Below are 27,224 nucleotides of genomic sequence, written 5' to 3' on the forward strand. Positions count from 1 at the left end.
AGATATTTAAATGAATATAAAAAGTAGACTTTATTGGTGAGTAGGTTGACCAAAAAAAGTGAATTTTAACAAAAGCACACTTTGAAATTCTTACCTACAGTTTCTGGTCTGAGAGATGCAATAGATACCTCTGCTCCAATTAGTCCAAAAAGAAGGGGCTGAAAAATGTCCCAGGCAACGGCAATTATCTTTTCAACCTCTGCCTAAAATAACAATAAAACACATACAGATTTTTAGTATGTGAAATTACAAATGCAAAGAATTTTATTAATTTGAGGTTTGAATTATTTGGCCTGAGATAAGCTTTATTTCTGTGCCATCTATAACTAAAAGGTTAGCTAGAACAGAGCAAAAAAATTGCATGAAGATCTTTCTAACACAGTTAAGATACATGAGGTGTTTTAGCATACTAAATATTAGTTTTCACATGGATATTAATAAAAAGATTCTTATAAAGTAATCTTATGAGGACTCCCACTTCTGAATACATCGTGTGTATGTGCATGTGTGTATACATATTGTAATATATAGTAGTGTTTTGTAGTTTAAAATTTTATGTCAACTTTCCTTCAACAATATGATTTAGAGAGCTTGCAATATTGGTACATATATCTAGATATGCCCCTATTACTGCTGCATAGTGATCTACAGTATGGAAGTACCATAGTTTATTCAATCATTTCTTTATTGACAGATCTTTAAATTGTTTCCAATTTTATCTGTACAAAAAATACTGTTTAAGGTTATCTCAAATCATGCACAAAAGTAAAATCTAGGTTTACTAAAGTGATTATCAGTGCCAATGATCACTTTATTGCCCATTATCTCCAACTCCTCTTTCACTGTTGCTCCACAGAAAATGGAGCTGGGCCTTTAAAATATTTTTCCTTTGCCAGGTAGCACCATGTTAAACTTTGTCAGTAGAGTGTGCTAAAGAGATATTGCAAGCTGAAGGTGCTTTTCTTCCTGGTTTCTGTGGCTCTTCCTAGCAAGATCTTACAGCATGCACTGGTGGCCTTAGCTCTAGGTTCCTGCATCCCAGGTGGCTTCTCCAGTATCAGGGTCCTACAGTTCACGCAACCAGCAGCACCTAGTGGCCATTACATTCCCTAGCATACCCCTGGGGCAGTTTCATAGCAGATTCTCTTGAGCAAGATACTTCCCCATGCACCAAAGGGGATGGATCTCCTGCAAATTGGGAGGGTAGATTTTCAGCAAATTCTGCAAGCACAGCACCACAGCGACTTCTCTAGGTTCTAACAAAGTCTGGATCTCAGCCCTGCAGGCAGGAATGAGGAGGGGACAGGCTTAAGGGGATGATCTATTATAGCCATAGGTGCTATTCCCATATTCTTTAAGGATGTCTTCACATCTTACTAGCCAATACCTTGTTACTGGAATCCCTGGTGTGGTTAATAATCAACTTTCCCTATTCCAGTTACTATTCGATTTCTCTTTCCTCATAGGACCCTAATTGATACAAGAACTAACTTTGTAACACATAGTGCAAAAGACTCTAGGAAAACAGTGACACAACTGACTAGAGTAACATCAAAATGTTTTGTGGCAAAAGAAGCCATAAACCAAAAAAGTGACAAACTAGAAGAAAATATCTGTACCATGTGTAACAGAATAAGAAACATTGGCCAATCAATAAAAAAAAAGACATAGATCCTAACAGAAAAATGGGCAATGAACCCAGAGACAACATCATCATACTGAATAGGCAAAAGCTGGAAGCATTCCTTTTGAGAACCAGAATAAGACAAGGATGCCCACTTTCACCACTCCTATTTAACCAGAGTACTGGAAGTCCTAGCAACAGCAATCAGGCAAGAGAAAGAAATAAAAGGCATCCAATTAGGAAGAGAGGAAGTCAAACTGTTTCTCTTCGCAGATTATACTATACCTGGAAATACTATACCAAGAATAGTATAGAGATACTATACCTAGAAAACTTCATAGTCTCTGCTCAGAGGCTTCTAGATCTTATAAACAACTTCAGCAAATTTTAGGATAAAAAATCAATGCACAAAAATCATTATTTCTATACACAAATAACGTACAAGCTGACAGCCAAATCAAGAACGTGATCTCATTCACAATTGCCAAAAGAAGAACAAAATATCTAGGAATACAGCTAACCAGGGAGGTAAAAAATCTCTACAATAAGAATTACAAAACACTGCTGAAAGAAATCAGAGATGACACAAATGGAAAAACATACCATGCTCATGGATAGGAAGAATCAATATTGTTAAAATGGCCATATTGTCCAAGGCTATTTACAGATTCAATGATATTCCTATCAAACTACCAATGACATTTTTCACAGAATTAGAAAAAACATTATAAAATTCATCTGGAACCAAAAAAGAGCCTGAATAGCCAAAGCAATCCTAAGCAAAAGGAGCAAATCCAGGGACATCACACTACCCAACTTCAAACTATACCACAAGGCTACAGTAACTAAAACAGATGGTACTAGTACAAAAACAGACACATAGACAAATAGAACAGGTTAGATAATCCAGAAACAAAACTGCACACCTACAACCATGTGATCTTTGATAAAGCTGACAAAAACAAGCAACTGGTAAAGGACCCCCTATTCAATAAACTGTGCTGGGATAACTGGCTAACCATATGCAGAAGATTGACGCTGGACCCCTTCCTTACACCATATACAAAAATCAATTTAAGACGAATGAAAGACTTAAATGTAAAACTGAAAACTACAAAGCCCCTAGAAGATCTAGGAAGTACCATTCTGGACATTGGCCCAGGCAAAGACTTCAAGATGAAGACTCCAAAAGCAATTGTGACAAAATAAAAAATTGACAAGTGGGACCTTATTAAACTAAAGAGCTCTGCACAGCAGAAGATACTATCAATGGAGTAAACAGACAACCTTTAGAACAGGAGAAAATATCTGCAAACCATGCATCTGACAAAGGTCTAATGTCCAGAATCTTTAAGAAACTCAAACAAATCAACAAGCAAAAAACAAACAACTCCATTAAAAAATGGGCAAAGCACATGAACAGACACTTCTCAAAAGGAGACACACATGTAGCCAACAAGCATATAAAAATGCTCAACATCACTAATCACTGGGGAAATGCAAATCAAAACTGAAATGAGACACCATCTCACATCAGTCAGGATGGCTATTATTATTTTTTTTAATATTTAAAATTAACCACAATATTTGAGCTTGTGGCAGTAAACTGGGCGACCAAATTCAAAGGAAACATAATTGTACATCTTTTGATACTTTTAAATTTTTTGAATATTTGAGCTTGTGGAAGTAAACTGGGTGACCAAATGTCAAAAGGAAACATAATTGTACATCTTTTGATACTTTTTAATTTTTTGAAAAAATTTATTTTAAATTCAGGGGCACATGTGCAGGTTTGTTACATAGGTAAACTTGTGTTATGGGAGTTTGTTGTACAGATTATTTCATCACTCTGGTATTAAGCCCAGTACCCATTAGTTATATTTTTCCTGATCCTCTCCCTCCTCCCACCCTCCACCCTACAATAGGTCCCAGTGTGTGTTGTTCTCCTCTATGTGTCCACGTGTTCTCATCATGTAGCTCCCACTTATAAGTGAAAACGTGGTATTTAGTTTTCTGTTTCTGTGTTAGTTTGCTAAGGATAATGGCCACCCACTCCATCTATGTCCCTGAAAAGGACATGATCTTTTTTATGGCTGCATAGTATTTGATGGGGTATACATACACCACATTTTCTTTATTCAATGTATCATTAATGGGCATTTATGTTGATTTCATGTCTTTACTATTGTGAATAGTGTTGCAATGAACATACTCATGCATGTGTCTTTATAACAGAATGATTTATGTTCCTTTGGGTATATAACCAGTAATAGGATTGCTGAGTCAAATGCATTTCTGTCTTTAGGTGTTTGAGTAATTACCACACTGTCTTCCACAATGGTTGAATTAATTTACACTTCCACCAACAGAATGGCTATTATTAAGTCAAAAAATAACAGACGATGGTGAGGTTGTGGAGAAAAGGGAATGCTGATACACTGCTGGTGGGAATGTAAGTTAGTTCAGCCACTGTGGAAAGCAGTCTGGAGATTTCTCAAATAGAACTACCATTTGACACAGCCATTCCATTACTGGTTATATACCCAAAAGAATAGAAATCATCCTACCATTAAGACACATGCATGTGTATGTTCATTAAAGTGCTATTCACAATAGCAAAGACATGGAATCAACCTACATGCCCATCAACGGTAGACTAGATAAAGAAAATGTGGTACATATACACCATAGAATACTATGCAGATATGAAAAATGAAAAAAGCTGGAGGCATCTCACTACTTGAATTCAAACTATACTACAAGGCTACAGTAACTAAAACAGCAATGGTACTGGTACTAAGACAGACACATGAACCAAAAGAACATGCTAGAGAACCCAGAAATAAAGCTGCACCCCTACAACCATCTGATATGTCACAAAGCCAACAAGAACAAGCAATGTGGCAAGGACTCATATATACCATGTATATATATACCATGGAATACCATGCAGTCATAAAAAATAATGAAATCATGTCCTTTGCAGTGACATCGATGGAGCTGGAGGCCATAATCCTAAGCTAATTAATGCAGGAACAGAAAACCAAATACCACAGTTATCACTTATAAGTGTGAGCTAAACAATGAGTCCACAGGGACACAAAGAAGGGCATGATAAACACTGAGGCCTATTTTAAAGTGGAGGGTGGCAGGAGGGGGAGGATTGAAAATAGTATGCTGATTACCTGGGTGACAAAATTATCTGTACTCCAAGCCCTTGCAACACATCATTTATCCATGTAACAAAACTGCACATGTACCCCTTGAACCTAAAATAAAAGCTGAAAAGAAAAAAAAAAGAAACATGGGCAAAACATATGCACAACTAATTCACAGAAGAAGAGATACAAATAGTCACAAAATCTAAGACACTAAAACTGAGTAATTATGAAGCACAAATTAAATTGACATGCCTTTTTCTTTCAAGGGGGAACACCACATTGGAAAAATACTAAAACGTTTTAATAATGAAAAGTATTCATGACTTTGTAAGGAAACTCACCATTTGGCAGGACAACAAATTGATAATGCTTTTTTGAAGGGCAATTGAGTAGTACCTGTTATACTGTCTAAGAATTTACATAGAACAGATTTTCTCATAACTGAAAAGAAGCTATATTTTTGGATGACATTTCAATGCTTACAATTACACAATTTAAGGATCTGCAATATATACACCAGGTCCTCAAATAATGTCATTTCTTCCAACGTTGTTTCCTTCCAACAATGAAAAAAAAATCAATTCTTCATGTTCTCCCCATATCTGCAAGCATTTTCTGTGGGTAATTTGGTTTCCTCCCAAATCCCAAAGATGTTCTCATTAGGTGAACTTATGTGTCTACATGGTCCCTATCTGAATGAGTGTGGGTATGTGTGAATGCACCCTGTGATGGGATGGCATCCTGTGTAGGGTTGGTGCCTGGGATAGGCTTGGGCTTATTATCTTACTTGTTTTTATTAACCTTTCTGAAATGTATGTGTAGATTACAATTATTTCAATGTTTAATCTTCACAGTGTTTTGGTTTTTATTCAGAAGTTTGGTGATGTTTTTGTGACCAGAAATATGCCTTAGGAACTTAGCTCTTGTTTATATCAATTGGCCTATGGTAAAATTGGTTTTGTTATTTGTCCTTTCACTTAAAGTTGCAGCTTCTGAGAACCTGTTAACAATGCTAAAACGAGGACTTACTATTAATATATTCAGCAGTTTGACAAAGGATTACAATGTTTCTTTGTATTCTTTATTTGCATTATTTCTGGTGTGTTTATAGGGGGAAGATTCTATTTCCATTCAGCTTACAAGTGTTGAAAGAGAGCATATGTGAGGGCACTGGTTGATTTATTTAATAGTTCTGTTTCTATAGCATGCAAAATGTTATGTTTTCATCAGATAACGAGTTAAGTTTGAACCTTCCACCACTAACTGCAAGGCACTTGCCTCTCAGTACCTCACTTTCTCATCTGTAGAACAAAAGGTTTATATTAGATAACATCTAAGATCATTTATTATGTAATGGCTAGTTCTGCCAAAACTACGATCCAGTTAACACCCTTCCACATATCTTTAAATTTTACTTTTTAATTTAGTTTTTGAGTATATTATAGCTGAAGGTAAGACTTTTTTTTTTTTTTTTTTGAGGCAGAGTCTTGCTGTGTCGCCCAGGCTGGAGTGCAGTGGTGTGATCTTGGCTCACTGCAACCTTCATCTCCTGGGTTCAAGTGAGTCTCCTGCCTCAGTTTCCCGAGTAGGCTGGGACTATAGGTGTGCACCACCACACTCGGGAAAGTTTTGTATTTTTAGTAGAGATGAGGTTTTGTCATGTTGCCTACGCTGGTCTCAAACTCCAGAGCTCAGGCAATCTGCCTGCCTCAGCCTCCCAAGTGCTGGGATTACAGGTGTGAGCCACTGCACCCAGCCAACGTAAGACTTTAGTTGATACTCATTGTAGTAAAGAACAAGAATCAACTCTATTAATTTTAGATTACTTAGACTTTTGTTGCTATGAATAATTGTTTAAGAGAAGTCCTCAAATGTGTTTCATATACTCAGAATACAAATGAAAGTAGCACTAAAAATATTTCTATATCAAATTATTTTTTATTTCTAAACTGTAGACAAAGGCCAAAATTTGTATTTTGATTATAACACTTTAGTTGAACATCAGACATGGGCTTATATATTGCAAAACATAGAAAAACATAGAAAAGTCACAATGTATCTTCTTGTGGGTTTTTCATAATGTCAAAACTAAAATGAATTTGCCTATAAAGAAATGGAGTCATTGAATAGGCTGTGTATAAAAGATAAGCCCAGGGTAATGAAGACTGTGTTGTCCCTTGAAAATTAAGGCCATTTGACACATTTGTATGCATCATTAGTAAGAATCTGAAAAAATATCAATTACTTTGGAGGATCAACAAAGGAGAAAGTTAAGATAAATGGAAGTTTCATCATGAGTTGGATATCTACTTAAGTTTATACTTTTTTGAATGAACATTTTAAGATTCAGAAAATCCAAAATACCGTATCAACAAAAAAATCTGTAAAAGTCATTAGAAGCAGCACTAGATTTGACAACAGACATAAAAAGAGAAGCAGCTTTTAAAAAGGTGAGTGCATCTGAATACAACCAACAAATGGAAAGATTAATGCTTATAAGAAAACCAAGCACAAAGTATGAAATAATATCAGAAAACTATGGACACAAACAGAATTTTATAAAATATTTTAGCTTTTCAAAGTCTAATAAGTTAACAACAATATTGCTACAGCCCTGTAGAATTTACAAGTGTGTCATTTTCATTTTCTCACATAATAGTTACAGCAATTTTTTAGATGATTATTGTATTCACTTTAGAGTTGAGAAAACAGTATTTGAGAAGGCAAATGACTTGCTTGGGATTATACAGCTAGAAAGTAGTAGAACTGGGATTGGCATCCCAATCTCCATATTTTAAATCTTATGCTCTTAGTATGATACCATGCTGTTCTGGAGGTAACTATAAAAATAATAAGGGTTATTATTTACTGAATGTGTTCTATGATTAAGCACTTTCCTTAGTGCTTTGTATAGGTTATTTTACCGAATCCTCCAGTCAGTGAAGTTGTCATCATCACTGGGAAGTTAGATAACTTGCACATGGTCAGACACACCTAGTAAAAGCTGTAGAGTTGAGACTGGCCTGAGGAGTCTGAGCTCTTGGCCCTAGGCTATCCTTTAGAATAAGGTAAGAAAAGGAATCCAAACTCAGGACTTTGGTTTGGTTCCTACAGGAATAAGAACTTTCCTGAGTACTAAATTAGAAAAGATATGGAGAGTGCCTGCCACACGACAGAGTCAATAAACATTACTTTTCCTTCCTTTCTTTGGGGAACCATTTTGATATATTCAAATGGTATATTCTTTTTTTTTTTTTTTTTTTGAGACAGAGTCTCGGTCTGTCGCCCAGGGTGGAGTGCAATGGCGCGATCTCGGCTCACTGCAACCTCCGCCTGCCAGGTTCAAGCAATTCTCTGCCTCAGCCTCCCGAGTAGCTGGGACTACAGGCGCATACCACCATGCCCGGCTAATTTTTTGTATTTTTAGTAGAGATAGGGTTTCACCATGCTGGCCAGGCTGGTCTCGAATTCCTGACCTTATGATCCACCCACTTCGGTCTCCCAAAGTGCTGGGATTACAGGTGTGAGCCACCGCACCCAGCCTCAAATGGTATATTCTTATCCTGGCTCTGCCACTTACTTTTTGTCCTCTGGTCAAATATTTTTGACCTTCGCAATATACTTAGTATTTGTAAGCCTTGGGATCCTGATTTTAAAAGTTGCTCTAATGTTTACCTTTCAAGATTATTGTTAAGAATAAATAACATATATTTCACTAACAAAGAGCTCTTCAAAAAAATTAAAACTATTATAAGAGACTGATAGATCTGACTGCATGAAAATATAAAATATCTAAGTGTTAAAAGTGAACAATATAAAAAAGTACAAAGATTACTTAGACTTCTGTTGCTGGGACTAATTGTTTAACAGAAGTCCTCAAATGTATTTCATACACTCAGAATAGTAATGAAAGTAGAAGGACTAAAAAGATTTCTATATCAAATTATTTTTTATTTCTAAAGTGTAGACAAAGGCCACAATTTGTATTTTGATTATAACACTTCAGACTAGTTGAACATCAGACATGGGCTTATATATTGCAAAACATAGAAAAACAGAAAAGTTACAATGTATCTTGTTGTGGGTTTTTCATAATGCCAAAACTAAAATGAATTTGCCTATAAAGAAAATGGAGTCATTGAATAGGCTGTGTAAAAAAGATAAGCCCAGGGTAATGAAGACTGTGTCATCACTTATATAGATGTGTGTATTGGGGGTGTATCTTACAGATGGATAATGAACACACATTATACTTTGGAAGATAATGAACAAAAGACCTGTCAAAGAAAAAGAAAAAAAATACAAGTGTCTAAATATGTGAAAAACTGTTCAATTTCACTGTTAAAGAAACACAAAATAAACAAGATGCAACTTTTTACCTATCAGTATGGTTAAGATTAAAAGCAATAATATTTTAAGCCAGTGGTTCACAGCATAGTCCCTAGACTGGCAGCATCAGCCTCATCTGGAAATTAATTACAAGTGCAAATTCTCAAGCCCCACCACAGTCTAAAATCAGAAATTTGTAGTAGGGCCCAGAACTCCAACAATCTTTCTAGGTAATTCTGCTAAAGTTTGAGAAAACTATTCTAAGGTGAAGTTGTAATGAGACAGGTACTTCATATTTTACTGGTAGAAAAGTAAATGGATAGAACTCTAGAAAGCAGTTTGGTAATATGTGTCAAAAACCTCAAAATGTTCATATTATTTCACCCCCAAATTTTACTGTTAGGAATATTCCTTAAGGAAGTGATCAATTTCTGATCATTTCAGCATACTTTAAAATAGCAGAGACTGGAAATAACCTTATAACTATATATAAAGGAATGGGTAAAAACACCAAAAACCCAACTATGGTGCATCCATGTGTGTAGATAAAGAGATTCACATAGGAGAGTTACTAGAGGTAAATATTTTAAAAAATGTTAATAGTTATCTTTCTGGTTGTGGGGTTACACTGACCTTCTACATAGCAGGGCTACAGGAAATGTAAACAAAGGGAACAATGGTTTGGTTTATAAGAATCATTTATAGATAACCACATTATAGTTTCTCTGAATAACAGTGTAATTGGAAGTGATCAAAGTTTCCCTTTCCCTCCTTTTTCTTTCTGTGCTCTTATCCAGTGCCCACTTGCAGAAGGTATCAGTCTCTCCTTGATTTCCCTGTTGCTAAAACTACTTTTTTATGCTCTGTTTCAAATGATATTGCTCCTTCTCATTGTTTATTCTTTTTATCCTATCGTTTATGAATTTAGAAACTGAATTTTAAACTGCAAAAGTTTAGAATTGTGTTTAAATACACATGGTGTTACTCAAACAGATGTTAAAATATAAAATTGTGTCATGCACAATAACGCTACAGTTGTACTACAGCATAGTACAAGTCACCTTGGAGTCAAATTAATCTGAGCTTAAATCTCAGTGCCATTTTCTAATTGTGTGACCTTGGACATGTTATTTAAGTCTTTCTGACTTATAGCTTCTATAAAGTAGAAATCATAATACTTTTCAGAGGTATTTTTGTGAAAATAAATGACCATATCCACTTAGTGCCTCATACAGAGCCATACAGAGTAGCAATAAAAATTTATTAATTCCTTTTTCTCTTTTTTACCCATGACAGTATAATATAATGAGTTGATTTCAATTTGCAAAGATTTTTAAAGAGGTGGTGACAGAAAGCATTTCTGTTACACTGTTGATATAAGAATGAATGTTATTTACCCACAGTGAATGCTGTCTATGGAAGATCCCCACAGAGATCCACTTAATTGAGTTATGATTATATATCTCATCTCAAAATTTGTAACGTTTCCATATTTTCCATATGGCATTATTTTAATTATTTAAGTTTAATTATTTTGAACAGTTGTCTTCAGGCTTTATAAGATTATCTCAAAATGATATAGCTGCATTTATTTTAGGTCACCAACATCTTCATTAAGCAGAATAGCATACGATCCTATCAAGTTCAAATCTATAAAAATGCATCTGAAAATTAAAATAAATAAATGACAACTAGTGAATTTCCATAATACATATAAACCAAATGAATATTCTTAATAATCTTGAAAATCAGTATGAAAAACCAAAGCAACCTTATAAAAATGGCAAAGGCTTTTGAACAAACTGGGTAGTAATCATATGAAAACATGATTAGCATTGCCCATAAAGAAATGAAAATCAGAATAAAAATGAGATCTATTTTTAATTCATAATATCAGCAAAATATCTCGAAGACTTAGATCAGAAAAAAAGATCCTCTCACATAATATTGGTAAAAATATAAATTGGTACAGTCTTTTAAAAGGTCATGTTGATATTATCAAAAGTATAAATGTGAGTACTCTTTCCTAGAGCAATCTGATTTCTAGAAATTTATTGTATAAACTAAAATATATACTATATTTTATTGATTTTAAGACACATATTTTTATATTTTAACATTTCTGAAATTAGAATGTTATCGCACTATTTTTTTTCTTTCTTGGTGTCATACAAAATAATTGTGTTTTTTAGAATTGACAGACTCAGAGTTTATGAAATATGGTATGTAAGGATATATTATTGAAGCACTGTTTATCTTGGCAGAAAACTAGAAACGACGTAAATATCTATAAAATGCAATACTCCGTAGCCATTACGAAGAATAAGGAAGGCATTACGGTAGTATGACCATGGTATATTTTAAGTAAAGACATCAAGTTATAGATTGATGTGTAAGGGGAAAAAGAAGATGAACATTGGGTGTACATTTGTATATGCACATAAGATAGCTTTTATAATGAAATATTTTATTAATTTGATGCTAAGAAAGTATCTGGAAAGCCAACTTAATCTCATTAGAAAAGAGTCATGAGCAGGAAAACTTAAAATGAAACTCACCTTTTCGCTGGTCCATCCCATGCCTGCAAGGAAAGCCATGACCAACGTGCACAGTCCTCCTGATCCAGGGAAACCAAAATGCACACTGCTGAACACAGCTAGCACAGACAACCCCAACACAAGGAATGTTCTCTTACACACAAGTTTGTCCTTTAGGAGAAAAAAATTCATTTGCTCAATTATTTCAAATCCCTGATTTTTAATGGTTGATTTTTTCCATATCTAGGATTTAGAAAGAAAATAAAAATTAAAATGTCTATATATATAGACAAAACAAGTGCACTACATAACATTTACTTTCTTTTCTTAAACAAAAGCAGAGTTAGCACACTGCAAAGGTGAGCTCTTCTTTCAGGAACACCAATTCTCTCCTCTGCAGTTATCAATGCAGAATTTCACAGCACTTAATGAAGTAGCAGAAAAAAAGTACATGAGCTTTGGAGCTGGACAGACCAAGGTTAAACTTATAGTTTTTATACATTGTTGGCGTATGTAGTGGCCACATTACTTAACCTCTCCAAGCTTTGTTTCCTGAAAGCATTTACATCATAGGGTTTGTGTGAAGGTTAAATATATATCTCTATTATTTTCAGGCTCTATGTTTACTGTTTTAAATTTGACGCCCCCTTGGTTTTTCTTTCTAAATCTTTGAAAACCAGGAAGCTTTAAGAGGTTCTAGACTGACAGTAGTTTTTGTTGCTGTTGTTTTAAAGTCTAAGAATTTGTGTACTTTTTTTCCCTTTACTTTTTCCCTGTCCAGGCTTTTAAACTTCTTGATCAGTTTAGAAAGTAGGTCTTTAAAAGTGCTTGACTTGGCAAAGGCATGCAAGCTCTGAAGTTGAATTACCTGAATTCATTCCCAGTTCTACTGCTTTCTAGCTATGTGACCTTGTTCAAGTCACTTATCGTGCCTAAGCCTCAATTTCCTTATCAGTAAAATGGTCATAGTAATAGAAATCTCTTTATGAACTATTTTGTGGGTTGTACTAGAGCAGTGCTTTCCAATAGAATGTTTAGTGATGATGGAAATGTTCTGTATCTGCTATAGGCACGTGTAGCTAGTGGCTACTGTACTGAACAAAGTGGCACTAGACGATGATTGACTGATTTATGTATGTGTGTATGCATGTATGTATTAGATATGGGCTCTTGCTATGTTGCCCAGACTAGACTCAAACTCCCAGAGGGATCCTTTTGCCTCAGCCTCCTGAGTGGCTGGGACTACCAGGCCTGGCTAGAATCTAAGGTATTTTGATACTAAAAAAGGGTACAAAAAAGCTATTACACATCTGGGTTTAGTTGAGTATTATGAACATTTAACTTGCATATCCTATTACTTTGGAACGATATTATTTGTTTTACAGTGGAATTTGAAATGTACAGAATATAAAACAGAAACCCATTACAGGACTGCATTAAAATCTTCTATATTGAGCCCACTTCATAAATCTCATGGATAGCAGTAAGCAATTTTAAAATGAGGGACCATTTGCTCAAACATGCCCTTCACATCTGTCTTTGAAGGAAGTGTTCTAGAATGTTTTCCCAATGATATTTGAGAGCACAACTTTCCCACATATTATTTCTTTCACCTGGTCACAGCTTGGAAAGTACTGAATGAAAAATCCAAGAACAGATCCAGTTGCCACACCAATTACCACCTCCAAAACTCCTCTGAGGACATTAAAGACAGTAGAGCCTGAAAAATATATTTAAAAAACTTAGAGCTCTAAATCCAACAAATACACAAGTTTTATTCCACAATCATCAACATAAAGCATCTAATTACAAAGAAGAAACATTTTAAAGACAGTTTCTGCTTTCCATATTCTTAAATATGTAAGTAGAACCTACATTTTCCCCCATAGCATATAGGATTTAGGAAATTTAATTAAAAAAAAAATTTTTGTTAGCACATTGTGCAGAAAATTATATTAAAGTTTCTCCACACATAAAGCACTTCTTCACAGACTGTCCTAAGAAAAATGTACTAACTAGTTTCTGTGGTCTCTTGTTATTATGGCAATCATTCTTCTTATCTAAATAAAATCACCTCTGAAGTAATTTTATTTAGCTAGGATAGCTTTCTATCAGGTAATGCTACGACTGTTAAAAACATCTAGTTGTGATAGTAGCATTATGCTTAAGCTATTGTGGTAATAATTTACTATGAATGTGTAGAAAGTAGCTAATTAGCTTTAGTCTCTGGTATATTGAGGTGTTAAAAAAAAAAGTCTTGGGCCTCACCCCTAAAAATCTGATTCAGTAAGTCTAGCAGGGCTCAGATCCAAAAGGTCTAAGGACCACACTTATTTGGTGGGGGGGTGGGGCGGGGAGAGGAAACACAGCAGAGTCAACTAGGAAGGTTCTTCGAGCTGTAGCTGATGAAAACCCCACTGCCTCTTTCCTTTCTCTTCCCACCACCATGATTCTCATGCAAACTCTGTTGCTCTAAAGCTGTGGTTCCTATTGCAAACTGCACTGGTTTCCACTCCCAAAGGTTCTGATTTAATTGTCTAAGATAGGACCTACATAAGAGTATTTTTAAAAATCGCCCAGGTAATTCTAGTGTGATGGTAAGGCTGAGAACAATTGTTTTAAAGGTATATACCAGGAAAGTGGTAAGAACATAAATTTGGATATGTGTAGTAGCATTAAAAACAGGAGTATGAATTTGACTTAATAGGTAAGAGAGCATCCTCAAAGGTTCTTGAACAAGAAAGTAATGTAATGAAAACAATGTTTTGAGAAAATCAATTTACCAGGGAATGGATGGAAGGCAGGCTCTGGAGCAATGAGACAGGGTGGGATTCTAGGTAACAGGCATAAATCATACACAATCACAGAATGGGAAGATAACTATAGGGAGATAATGAGAATGTATAACCTGCCAAGATGTGTTCCCACTACAGAATCTGAAGCTAAACTTAGATTACAATTATACTTTGTTAATCATATAATGTTGCAAATTTTATATCCCAATTTTGAACGTAAGATTAAGAAATGAACTTAAACTTGTGCTGTACCACAGGATAATAAAAGTGTTGAACTGCTTTTGGCCTTTTGGCTAAGATCAAGCATACTATCTGTTCACATCAGTTTAATATAGGTGTTGAACAACAGTGGGAGAAAAAATAAGTTACTCTTTTATTATACTTGAAACAAAATACCTCAATTTCAGACACTTACTAAGTATTAATAGGACATCCATTGAAATCATTGCTGTTATTACCCATAAAAAACTGAAGAGGAGAGAAGAGAAATTTTTCTTATTTTAAAGGCATGCTGTTCCTTTCACTTGGACTGCTGTCTGTCATTTGTGCTCCCTGAAAAACCTACTCATCTTTTGTGTGAAGTCTCCACACATCTTTTGTGTGAAGCCTGAATGTTCCTGGATCACTTCAAGCAGAAACTGTTCTTTAAATCTTTCTACCTTGTACCGCCCCCGCCGTACTGAACCTACTGCATGCTACTTGAGCAGTCCCTAGAGGGGGCAAGAGAGTAAAGATAGACAGCTTCTGGCCCCTCCTTAGGTACAGAACTCTTAGTGTTCTTTTGCCTATTTTTAATTTGCCTTAATCAATTATCAAGCAAATATGTCATGCTTATAACATTTTAACCTACGTCCCTAGAGTGCAAGAGTAAATCCTGTTGTGAACTGATTAGGTTACCTGTGGAAAAGGCTATGCCCAAGCATGTGTTGAAGCCAGTGATGGCCAGAATGTCATCGAAGCTGCCAGCTGCCATGAGCAAGGTTGGGACACCCTTCTCAACACCATAGCCTCCTCCCTGCAAAAGGAGCATTGAAGGCACCACAACAGCTGGAGATACAGCACCTAAAACAAAACTAGGCAGACAGCATTTTAAACATTTATGATAACATCTTACTTATTACTATTTTGAAATTATAATACCCTCCACTTTTTAGGGGTTATACTTGGACAACTACAGTCTTTCTTTTTTTTCTTTCTAAATTAAAAAAACAAACTTTAATAAGAATTGTTTTTGTTTTTGTTTTTTTTATTATACTTTTAAGTTTTAGGGTACATGTGCACAACGTGCAGGTTTGTTACATATGTATACATGTGCCATGTTGTTGTGATGCACCCATTAACTCGTCATTTAACATCAGGTATATCTCCTAATGCTATCCCTCCCTCCTCCCCCTACCCCACAACAGGCCCCGGTGTGTGATGCTCCCCTTCCTGTGTCCATGTGTTCTCATTGTTCAATTCCCACCTATGAGTGAGAACATGTGGTGTTTGGTTTTTTGTCCTTGCGATAGTTTGCTGAGAATGATGGTTTCCAGCTTCATCCATGTCCCTACAAAGGACATGAACTCATCCTTTTTTATGGCTGCATAGTATTCCATGGTGTATATGTGCCACATTTTCTTAATCCAGTCTATCATTGACAACTACAGTCTTTCAAATGGCAGAGAAGCATGAATCCAGAAAAACATGTACGTGTAAAACTTCTACAGCACACTGTTTTTCAAAATGTAGCCATAGACAACCTGCTTTGGACTACTTAGGTTGCCTAAAAAGATATATTTATTAGTGGTATAGAAGGCCTGATGAGGGTAGGCCCCAGGATGCTGGCTTTTTTAAACAAAAAAATTCATGTTATAAGGTTTGAAAAACAATGCATGGACTTTCTGATTTGGAACCCAGTGATGCTGGGCCTTCTATCAGGGCTTGCTATGTCAAATAAGGCAACAGATTAGAAGAAAATGATATGACAGTCACACTGATACCAGTAACAACAGCAGTGGTAACAGCAGAAAGCATTTTACAGTATTAACTATGTACCAGACACCATTTTGAGCACTTTACACATATTCACTAATTTAATCCTCACAACAACCCTATAAGATAGATAAAATCTATCTTAATTTTACAATTGAGAAAACTGAGGCACAGAGATATTAAATACTTGTTAAAGATCACACACTGGAAAATCACGAGGCTGGGATTTGAATCCAGGGAGTAGAGTTCTAGAGTCTTAACCATGAGAAGAATTTCTTACTTCTTGCCTCTTATTAGCAGTAAATTCTTACTAAGTCCTTTCTTATTTATTTACTTTGTGTGGCTCTTAACTGTTGGAAGTAAAGAACTGACAGTGGAAGGAAGAGACAGCAGAACCGCCAAGTCATAATAGTCTGGTGACAGGAGGAAAACAATAGTAGCTGTTGATCACTGTTGCTGTGTTTATTATCCTTTGTACAGACTTTAGGTGGAATCTGGTATCTCTTTAACAGGCATTGAATTAGGTGTAGGCAAAAGACCACGACTTCTTCAACAGTTTGAATAGTAGGTGCTAACTATAAGAGTTAGCGCCTATTAACACATAAACTATGTTTTCAAGTTAGAATATTTAGATTATGCTGTAACATCTATGTTGCATTTTCTGATATCTATAAGAAAATTCTATTATGCATTCTCTTGTATGGAATCAGGGAAAGCCCTAAATGTCCCTACATATTTTCATATGACAAAGAAACAATCATTACCCCAGTATAAATCCCCATTGCCATGGTAAACCCAGCAGGTAATGGGCAAGAAGAGCAGATGTGCACGCCTCCACAATACAGGGACCCATGGACAGTCTTACACAAACGCCCTTTAACTTCTTCAGGGCCTGAAATAGAAAAGTAGACATCCTAATATAATCCTCTGAAGATGTGCAGAGAAGATGACCTTGAATGCTTTCTTTTCAGTATATGGACCATGTCTGGGTCATCATGAGTTTTCAAGGTAATGAGTTGTATTTAAGAAACATTTTAGCACTCCAAGTGTTTTCAGACAGCTTATTTAGTCCTCACTGCAACCTTATAAGATAGGTAATACTATTATTATCCTCATTTTTTTAGATGTCCTCATCTGAAAAGGCACAGGCTAAAGTCATTTGCCCAAGATCATGAAACTGGTGAGTGATGGGGCCAGGTTTGAACCCATGCAGGCTGCTTTCAGCATCTGTGTTCATAATCTCTAGCTAATTTAACATTCTCATTAGTTTTATTTATAATTTGTGGTCCCAGAATGAGACTAAAGTGAAGAGCCTGATCCCCCAAGAAAATTCATTCCTGTATTCAAAAACATACATGAAAAAAAAGCATTAAAAAGGCATACTTGACCCCCATTTTATATATTAGGCAGTTTCCTGAGCTAGTATAGTTAGCCCTGAACACTTGTATAGGGCTTTGCAAACCAAAAATATGTTGTTTTCTCCCCTGTGAGCATTATTTATAACCATGGTCTATATCTACGTCAGAGAAAAGTGGGGCCTTTGTTCTTGGTACTGGCCCCATAGACAGACTCTACCTTTCTCCAAGAAAGAGAATGAGACCAGCCGGGCGCAGTGGCTCATGCCTGTAATCCCAGCACTTTGGGAGGCAGAAGCAGGCAGATCACCTGAGGTCAGGAGTTTGAGACCAGCCTGGCCAACATGGCAAAACTCCATCTCTACTAAAAATACAAAAATTAGCCTGGTGTGGTAGTGCATGTCTGTAATCCCACCTACTTGGGAGGCTGAGGCAGGAGAATCACTTGAACCCGGGAGACGGAGGTTGCAGTGAGCTGAGATCAAGCCACTATACTCCAGCCTGGGTGACAGAGTGAGACTCCATCTCAAAAAAAAAAAAAAAAAAGGAAGAAAATGAGACCATCTTTTGAGTTATTGCAAAGCACAAGGTGTCACTTGCAAAACAATCCTCCATGAAATAAATTCTATTCTATTCTCAAGAATGTCATGCAAAGTGTCCACATCCATTTCCTAATGCTTAGTGATTCTATTAGATACTTGAAGCATTGAAGAAACAAAATTCCTATTTAATAATGAGAAATTTACACATCATACCTTTGAATCCAGACCAAGGCCAGCACGAACCAGGATGATAGACAGGGCTATGCTTCTCAAAGAGGAAGACCACTTGTGCTTGATCTGCACATTATCATTGATGACTGGGATATTTCTGATGAGAAACCCTGCAAGCAGCATGCCTTGAATGAAGAAATCAAACATATCTAGTTAGTTTTCAAATACAGAAAATATTTTTAGTACTTTAATTTTATAGAGATTACTATATAATCCAAGGAACCACTTCACTTATGCTTAGAAGAAATTAAGTTAAACTTTTAGTTTAACTTGGAAGAAATTAAGTTAAACTTTTAGTTTAACTTGGAAGAAATTAAGTTAAACTTTTAGTTTAACTTGGAAGAAATTAAGTTAAACTTTTAATTAAAAATTAGTATAATAAATTAAAGCAGCTAAGAAAATACTTTAATGTACAGATAAAAAGATAGATTATAATAATTAATATTCCCAAAATAACTGAACTTAAAAGGGAGACAAGATGCAGCATTTTGATAGAGTATGATCAAATTCTAAACATAAAATGTTTTAATACAATGCCAGCTCAGTCAGCCCTTTGCGTGCAAACAGCAAACAGCCCCTGAAATTATTTGCTATGTCAGATTACTTGAAATATCAATAAATACTTATATGGATTCTACTTTACCTTCAGATTAGATAATTTCATAAGAGACAGATAATCTACTTTGCAAAAGTTTTAGATGTCAATTATGATGAAATGGACATTGACCTGTCATGTCAGCTGGTGACTCTTCTTTCACTCAGTCATTCAACTCTACTGAATGCCTTCAGTAGTTTAGACACTAGAGTATGTATCACACATATAATAATAGATTACATTTCAACAAGCTTTCAGCCTCTAGGGAACAAGACAAACGGACAATACCAATTTTATGAAAGCATGAGGGGGATGTTACATGAGCTGAGGCAGGAAAGGGGATTTAGAGAAGGGGGAAGAGGATGAAGAAACAGCTAGGGGAGTTGAGAAGTTTCTGGAAAAGACAGTAGTTTATTCAAAGGTAAAAGAAAAAATGACTCATTCTGAAAACTACAAGTAGTTGAGTGTAACTGAGGAAGCTGAGTAGTTAGTGAGGGAATTCTGCCTTCATTGATACCACATGCCCACACAAAGGGAAAGGTTTCTGTGAGAGACTGTGAGCCTCTTCCCTCCATGCTTCTCCAGCAGTGCCCTCTTCTCACCTTGTCCCTATAAGCACCACACTTCAAACAACTAAATAAATTTACTGAAGTTAGGTTATTCTGTGATGCAAGATGGGAGAAGAGAGACAACCTGCTGCACATGAAAGCATCACTCCAGGTATCTCTCATCACTGCCATTTATCTACGGGAAAGGCTCTAAGTTCTGAATGCTGTGGTGGTGGTCTTTCTGGAATGTTTATTGGGCAACAATATGAACAGGCTTGGTTTTTGGAAGAAATAATGATGAGTTATATATGCACATGGTAAAATTAAGACATTGCTGACAAAATGTAAAGTGACAAGTACATACTGTACCCCAACTGCAGCCTTCCATCTTCATTCCTGAATGTTTTTCACTGTTAAGGGTCTTCTGTGCCCTTCCAGAAAGTTTCTGTACCTATTCAAGTATATTTCTGTGTGTATAAGCTCTTTTGTGCTGGACACAAATAGGACACTTATACACTGCTGTACGGCTTGGGTTTTTTCCCATTTAATAATATATCCTGGACATTTTCCCACTGAAGCACATATATATTTGCTTTATTCTCTTTTAGTAACTGGAATAGTATCTCACTGTTTGGAAGTTCCATAATTTTTGGACCACTAATAATAGATTTTAAGAAACTTTTCAGGTTTTTCATTATAAACAGTGCTGAAATGAGCACAATTCATACATCAAGTATTTAAGTGCCTGCTACATGCTAGCCCTGTACGAGATCCTAGTAACAAAGAGGTGAGCTAGACCAGCAGTCCGCAGCCTTTTTGGCACCAGGGACCGGTGTCGTGGAAGACGATTTTTCCACGGATGGCAGGGGGAATGGTTTCGGGATGAAGCTTTCCACCTCAGATCATCAGGCATTAATTAGATTCTCATAAGGAGCACACAACCTAGATTCCTTGAATGTGCAGTTCACAATAGAACTCATGCTCCTATGAGAATCTAATGTCACTGCTGATCTGACAAGAGGCAGAGCTCAGGCAGTAAGGCTCGCTCACCTCCTGCCATGGCCCGGGGCTTGGGCACCCCTGAGCTAGACTAATGTGGTCCTTGTCCATATGGAGCTTATATATTTGTAGGTTTACATTAACTATATTCATATTATAATTTCTAGCAGTGGAAATGTTAGGCCCTATGGTATAGGTATATATCATTTTTATATATATTGATGGCTTACCAGCCAAAAATACTGCACTAATGCTTACATTCCATTATCATTACAATAGCTCTTTAATGAAATTTAAAATGTGTGTCTAAACCACTCCTAAATTAATTATGGCATTCAATGACCTGAAATCAAATGGAATATCCTAAGAAGAACTCAAAACTATGTTAAGAGGTTTTTTTGTTTTGGGGGATATGAGGGGGCATTTTTTTTTTTTTTTTTGAGACAGGGTCTTGATATGTTGCCCAGGTTGGACTCAAACTCCTGGGCTCAAGCGATTCACCCACCTTAGACTCCCAAGGTGCTAGGATTATAGGTATGAGCCGCTGCCCTCTCTTGGCCTGAGAGAGCATTTTTCATTCCTGAAATGAACGTGACAGCAGCTTCCCTGGGAGACTGTTTCCTTTGCTAGTGGTCTGGTTGATGTAATGTGACCACCTGATTTTGATTTGGCACGTGTCCCCACTCTTGCCTCTAGGGCCTCCCCTGGTCATGGAGGAAAGAACATCTTCCTGGATAGAGGAGTGTTGTTCTCTTAAAATTTTGTATTATGAAAATTATCAACACATGGCTAATCTCATTTCATCCACTCCCAAGTTTTTTTTTATTATTATTTGTGTTATGGAAATTTTTTCAATAATGATTTTTCTTCTCTTCCAAAGGGAAGCCGTTTTCAAATTCATTTCAGGAATCAAAAATGCTCACTCATACTCCGTCCCTGGCAATCACTTCAATTAAACTCTTAAAAATATAGAACAGGCAACCATCACATATATTTTATCCTAATAAGTTTCCTTTATGGATTCAGATAATGCTTCAGTTTTGGATACTGGCCTTAATATAATAAGAACCAGTAAACTTTCTTTCTCTATGCAAGTATACAACTATAAAAAAGAATGGTGAAATATGTATTTAATTTTTGAGAATGATTTCAGTTACCTTAGGAGATTTCATTTTGTCACAAATCCCAAGACTTTACATCTTTTTGCAAAATGGTACATTTTGTTTTTGCAATAGGCATGGAGTGAAAAAAAGACAAATGGGGTGTAATGGGCATTTTCATGTGTCTAGAACAACAGTCTTCAACATAGGTTGCATATTAGAATCGTCTGGAGAGCTTTTTAAAACTTCTGATGTCCAGGCCATATTCCATTTCAATTAATTCAGAATCTCTGGGGTAAGACCTAGGCATCAGCTTCTTTTTTTTCTTTTTTTGAGACAGAGTCTCGCTCTGTCGCCAGGCTGGAGTGCAGTGGTGCGATGTCGGCTCACTACAACCTCCTGGGTCCAAGTGATTCTCCTGCCTCAGCCTCTTGAGTAGCTGGGGCTACAGGTGTGGGCCAACCATGCCTGGCTAATTTTTTGTATTTTTAGTAGAGATGGGGTTTCACCATGTTGGGCAGGATAGTCTTGATCTCCTGACCTCGTGATCTGCCCACCTCCACCTCCCAAACCATCAGCTTTTTAAAGACAGGTGATTCCTGGCCTGGCATGGTGGCTCACACCTGTAATCCCAGCACTTTGGGAAGCCAAGATACGAGGATTGCTTGAGCCCAGGACTTCAAGACCTGCCTGAGCAATAAAGTGAGACCCCGTCTCTACAAAAATAAAAAAGGTGTAGGGACATGTGCCTGTATAGTCCCAGCTACTGGGAAGGCTGAGGCAGGAAGATTGTTTGAGCCCAAGAGGTTGAGGATGCAGTGAGCCATGACTGTGCAACTGCGCTCCACCCTGGGCGAATGAGACCCTGTCTCAAAAACAGAACAACCAACAAGAGATTCTTATGTGCAGCCAAGTTCTAGAATGAATGATCTTGCTATATAAAATGTGATCTTAGAGCTTAGAAATGCAGAATCTCAGGCCATGAAGACCTATTTAATTAGAATTTGTATTTTAACAAATTCCAAGGTCATCCTCTTTACAGTGAAGTTTGAGAGTCACTAATTTTGATGCAAGGGTCAGCAAAAATGTTCTGTAAAGGGCCAATGAATATCTTAGGCTTTGTGGGCTATAAAGTCTCTGTTACAACTTCACAACTCTGCCAGTATAATGTGAAGGACATAGACAATATGTAAATGAATAAATGTGGGTGGGTTCCAATTAATATTAATTTATAAAGAGAAGTAGTCTGCCAATCCTTTATCCTAGCATATAGGCATATTTAGAAACAATCCATTTTAGGTGATCATTAAAAAGTCAGGAAACAACAAGTGCTGGAGAGGATGTGGAGAAATAGGAACACTTTTACACTGTTGGTGGGACTGTAAACTAGTTCAACCATTGTGGAAGTCAGTGTGGCGATTCCTCAGGGACCTAGAACTAGAAATACCATTTGACCCAGCCATCCCATTACTGGGTATATACCCAAAGAATTATAAATCATGCTGCTATAAAGACACATGTACATGTATGTTTATTGCGGCACTATTCACAATAGCAAAGACTTGGAATCAAGCCAAATGTCTAACAATGATAGACTGGATTAAGAAAATGTGGCACATATACACCATGGAATACTATGCAGCCATAAAAAAGGATGAGTTCATGTCCTTTGTAGGGACATGGATGAAGCTGGAAACCATCATTCTCAGCAAACTATTGCAATGACAAAAAACCAATCACTGCATGTTCTCACTCATAGGTGGGAATTGAACAATGAGAACACATGGACACAAGAAGGGGAATATCACACACAGGGGCCTGTTGTGGGGTGGGGGGAGGGGGGAGGGATAGCATTAGGAGATATACCTAATGTAAATGACGAGTTAATGGCTGCAGCACACCAACATGGCACATGTATACATATGTAACCAACCTGCACGTTGTGCACATGTACCCTAAAACTTAAAGTACAATTTTCAAAAAAGAAACAATTCATTTTAACAATAATTCAACTAATAACTTTAGAGAACAAAAAGCATCCATGAGAAATAATATGAATTAAGTGGACTATCTTTAGTTTTACCTAAAATTAGAAATACATTGAGAAATGGGGCATAGTAAGAGATAAATAATTCTACTTCTTTTTATATTTAACTTTAACTACTGACCACAAGTTCAAAAGCAGATAATTTTGGTGAATGTTGGCGAATCCTGATTGTTCTCACTCACACAGCTAACAGAAAAAAAAAACTGTTCAGGAAATGTGTGTAAATATATATGCATGTATGAAAGGTAGGTGGTGTTTTACTAAAACTGAGTGATTAATAAATCTGTTAGAAATGAACACAAAATGCCTCTGTGGTAAACAAATTTTATAATGCAGAATTCTTTTTTTTTTTTTTTTTTGAGGCAGATTCTCACTCTGTCACTCAGGTTGGAGTGTAGTGGGGTGATCTCGGCTCACTGCATGCTCCACCTCCCGGGTTCACGCCATTCTCCTGCCTCAGCCTCCCGAGTAGCTGGGACTACAGGTGCCTGCCACCACGCCCGACTAATTTTTTTGTATTTTTAGTAGAGATGGGATTTCACCATGTTAGCCAGGATGGTCTTGATCTCCTGACCTCGTGATCCGCCCACCTTGGCCTCCCAAAGTGCTGGGATTACAGGCGTGAGCCACTGCACCTGGCCTATAATGCAGAATTCTTTGAAGAAATATTAAAGGTATCACACCTAGTTTTAAGACTAATTTGTGTATGTGTCTTGTTTGGGCAGTTCTCATTGCCTCTGGAAGAGTATTTTCAGCTATGTCTTTAAGAATCATGATATTTTATTTCATTTTTATCTTTTTTGAGATGGAGTCTCGCTCTTGTCACCCAGGCTAGAGTGCAGTGGCGTGATCTCGGCTCACTGCAACCTCCACCTCCCAGATTTAAGTGATTCTCCTGCCTCAGCCTCCCAAGTAGCTGGGATTACAGGCACCTGCCACCATGCCCAGCTAATTTTTTTATTTTTAGTAGAGATGGAGTTTCACCACGTTGGCCAGGCTGATCTTGAACTCCTGACCTCAGGTGATCCACCTGCCTTGGCCTCCCAAAGTGCTGGGATTATAGGTGTGAGCCACCATGCTCGGCCCATATTATATTTTAAATATACACAATGGTGTGCTGGTAAATGCTTAACAAGTGGCTTGCCAAAAAAGTATGCATTTTATATAGGCGCATACATTATTAAATTTTACTGATATAAAGGATGTGCAGCACACAGTTTACAAATATACAACCATCTTCACTGTAAATTCTATATAGCCAATTTATTCTCACAGAATGTTTTCACTGCTGTTTGTCAAACTTCTGTGTCCATAACCAACTATGGTTGCAGTTCTACCAAGATTTGACAGAATCAGACTACAAATAAATGGTTGCATACTATCTGATTCAGCAAAGAAGTCACATATCATAAATGAGCAAGTGCAGTGTCACCATGAATGTTGGTTGATATTTTTGCTTATATTAATAAGAGGAAAATGAAACAATAAAAATACATGTCAGCACTTCACTCTGTCAATGACATAAGTGACTTATACTATGACAAACTTTGATTTGTAGCATTTGCTGATTTTTTTTGTTTGTTTGTTATAGATACTTCTACCATGGCCGATTTTAAGCTACAACACGATGTCACTGAAAGTGGAGTTGGGAAGAGGTGGCAGTGGCACACCATTATGTAGTATTTCCATAATCTCAAGAGCATAGGTGAGGGGAAACAGAGTAAAACATTAGGAAGTCTTCAGTGTTGAGCACTGAATGCTTGTTTTTAATGTCAGTTATTTAATTTTAATTATATATATACACACACACACACACACACACACACACATATATATATAAAAACATATTTTGAGACAAGTTCTCATTCTGTTGCCCAGATTGGAGTGTAATGGTGCAATCATGACAGCCTTGACCTCCCGGGTTCAATCAATCCTCCCACCTCAGCCTCCTGAGTAGCTGGGACTACAGGTGCACGTCACTATGCCCGGCCAATTTTTGTATTTTTTTGTAGAGACAGGGTTTCACCATGTTTGCCCTGGCTGGTCTTGAACTCCAGAGCTCAAGCAATCTGCCTATCTTGGCCTCCCAAAGTGCTGGGATTACAGGTGTGAACCACAGCACACGTGCCAGGATAATTTAATTTTTTAAATTGCCATGTTTAACAACTGGATCACAGGACTCCTCAAAATTTAACAACTGGCTTTTGGCTCCAGCATGGCAAATACAGAAACATTTTATCCCTTTATTTCCCAAAGCTTTCCAAACTATTATCTTAAAAATATGGTTTACTCTGGATAAAACAGGAAACATTTAGCACTTACCAAGAAGAGAAGGCAGTGGAGGCAATGTAGGTAACTTAATAAGCCCCAAAAGTTTACCTCCAATGATGGCACAATAGAATAGGATTATAATTCCAAATAGGTTTCCTCCAGGAAGACATTCACTGCCAGTAATTGACCAAATGACAGCCCACAGAAGAACAATGATGGTAACTGAAATAAACCAGGAATACTAGTTACTATCAATAAGTTGTCACATAGAGGTTTTGATAAAATCTAAAATAATTTGTAAAAATCAATACTGAATGAAAATGCAAATATTTATAATCATGTTTAATCTGTAAAGAGTATCAGTAAGATGAACAACTGGGTAACTGCCAACATCTTAAGAAATCGGATATTACCAGTACTTTTGAATCTGCCTATGTGCCCCTCCCCATCCATCTCCCTTTATACTGCCAGAAGGAACCATTATTTTGACTTTTTTCACCATTCACTTTTTTCTTTATAATTTTAACACAAATATATTATTTAGTTCTGTCTTGAATTAGACATTATTGTTTCTTTTTTTTATAGTCAATATTTGTTTAGAATTACCTACTAAGATACCTTTTTTGAAATCATGATTCATTATGGCATCTCAAACTTTTCTTTCTTTTTGTTTTGAAACAGGGTCTCCCTCTGTAGCCCAGGCTGGAGTGCAGTAGCACAATCATGGCTCACTACAGCCTCAACCTCCCAGGCTCAAGTCATCCTCCTGCCTCAGCCTCTCACGTAGCTGGGACTACAGGTGTGTACCACCATGCCTGGATAATTTCTTAAAAATTTTTTAGTGGAGACAGGGTTTCATCATGTTACCCAGGCTGGTCTCAAAGTCTTGAGCTCAAGTGATCCTCCTGTCTCAGCCTTCCAAAGTGCTGGGATTACTGGTGTGAACCTCCTCATCCAGCCTCAAATTCTTCATCTGGGACAATTATCCTGCTGCCTAAAGCATTTCCTTTAGGAAAAGCATTTCTATAAGAATGGGAAATAGGCCAGGCATGGTGGTTTATGCCTGTCCCACCACTTTAGGAGGTCAAGGCAGGAGGATTGAGCTCAGGAGTTCGA

At 36.7% G+C, this 27,224-nt stretch overlaps 1 protein-coding gene across 5 annotated transcripts in view; it reads right to left on the reverse strand.

Moving 5' to 3' along the window:
• The window catches only part of SLC9B2 (solute carrier family 9 member B2), a 57,393-nt gene that overhangs the window by 11,324 nt on the left and 18,845 nt on the right, over positions 1-27,224 (reverse strand). For all 5 annotated transcript variants that reach the window (XM_054485544.2, XM_054485543.2, XM_063663939.1 and 2 more), the window contains exons 4-10: positions 26,160-26,330; positions 18,531-18,673; positions 17,185-17,312; positions 15,344-15,519; positions 13,265-13,371; positions 11,673-11,822; positions 95-203 (exon numbers count right to left, since the gene is read on the reverse strand). In XM_054485544.2, coding sequence (XP_054341519.1) covers positions 95-203; positions 11,673-11,822; positions 13,265-13,371; positions 15,344-15,519; positions 17,185-17,312; positions 18,531-18,673; positions 26,160-26,330 — 984 coding nt within the window. The remainder of the gene's footprint in view (positions 1-94; positions 204-11,672; positions 11,823-13,264; positions 13,372-15,343; positions 15,520-17,184; positions 17,313-18,530; positions 18,674-26,159; positions 26,331-27,224) is intronic.

The sequence above is a fragment of the Pongo pygmaeus genome, chromosome 3 (assembly GCF_028885625.2).
Source record: "Pongo pygmaeus isolate AG05252 chromosome 3, NHGRI_mPonPyg2-v2.0_pri, whole genome shotgun sequence".
In the NCBI taxonomy this organism is placed as follows: domain Eukaryota; kingdom Metazoa; phylum Chordata; class Mammalia; order Primates; family Hominidae; genus Pongo; species Pongo pygmaeus.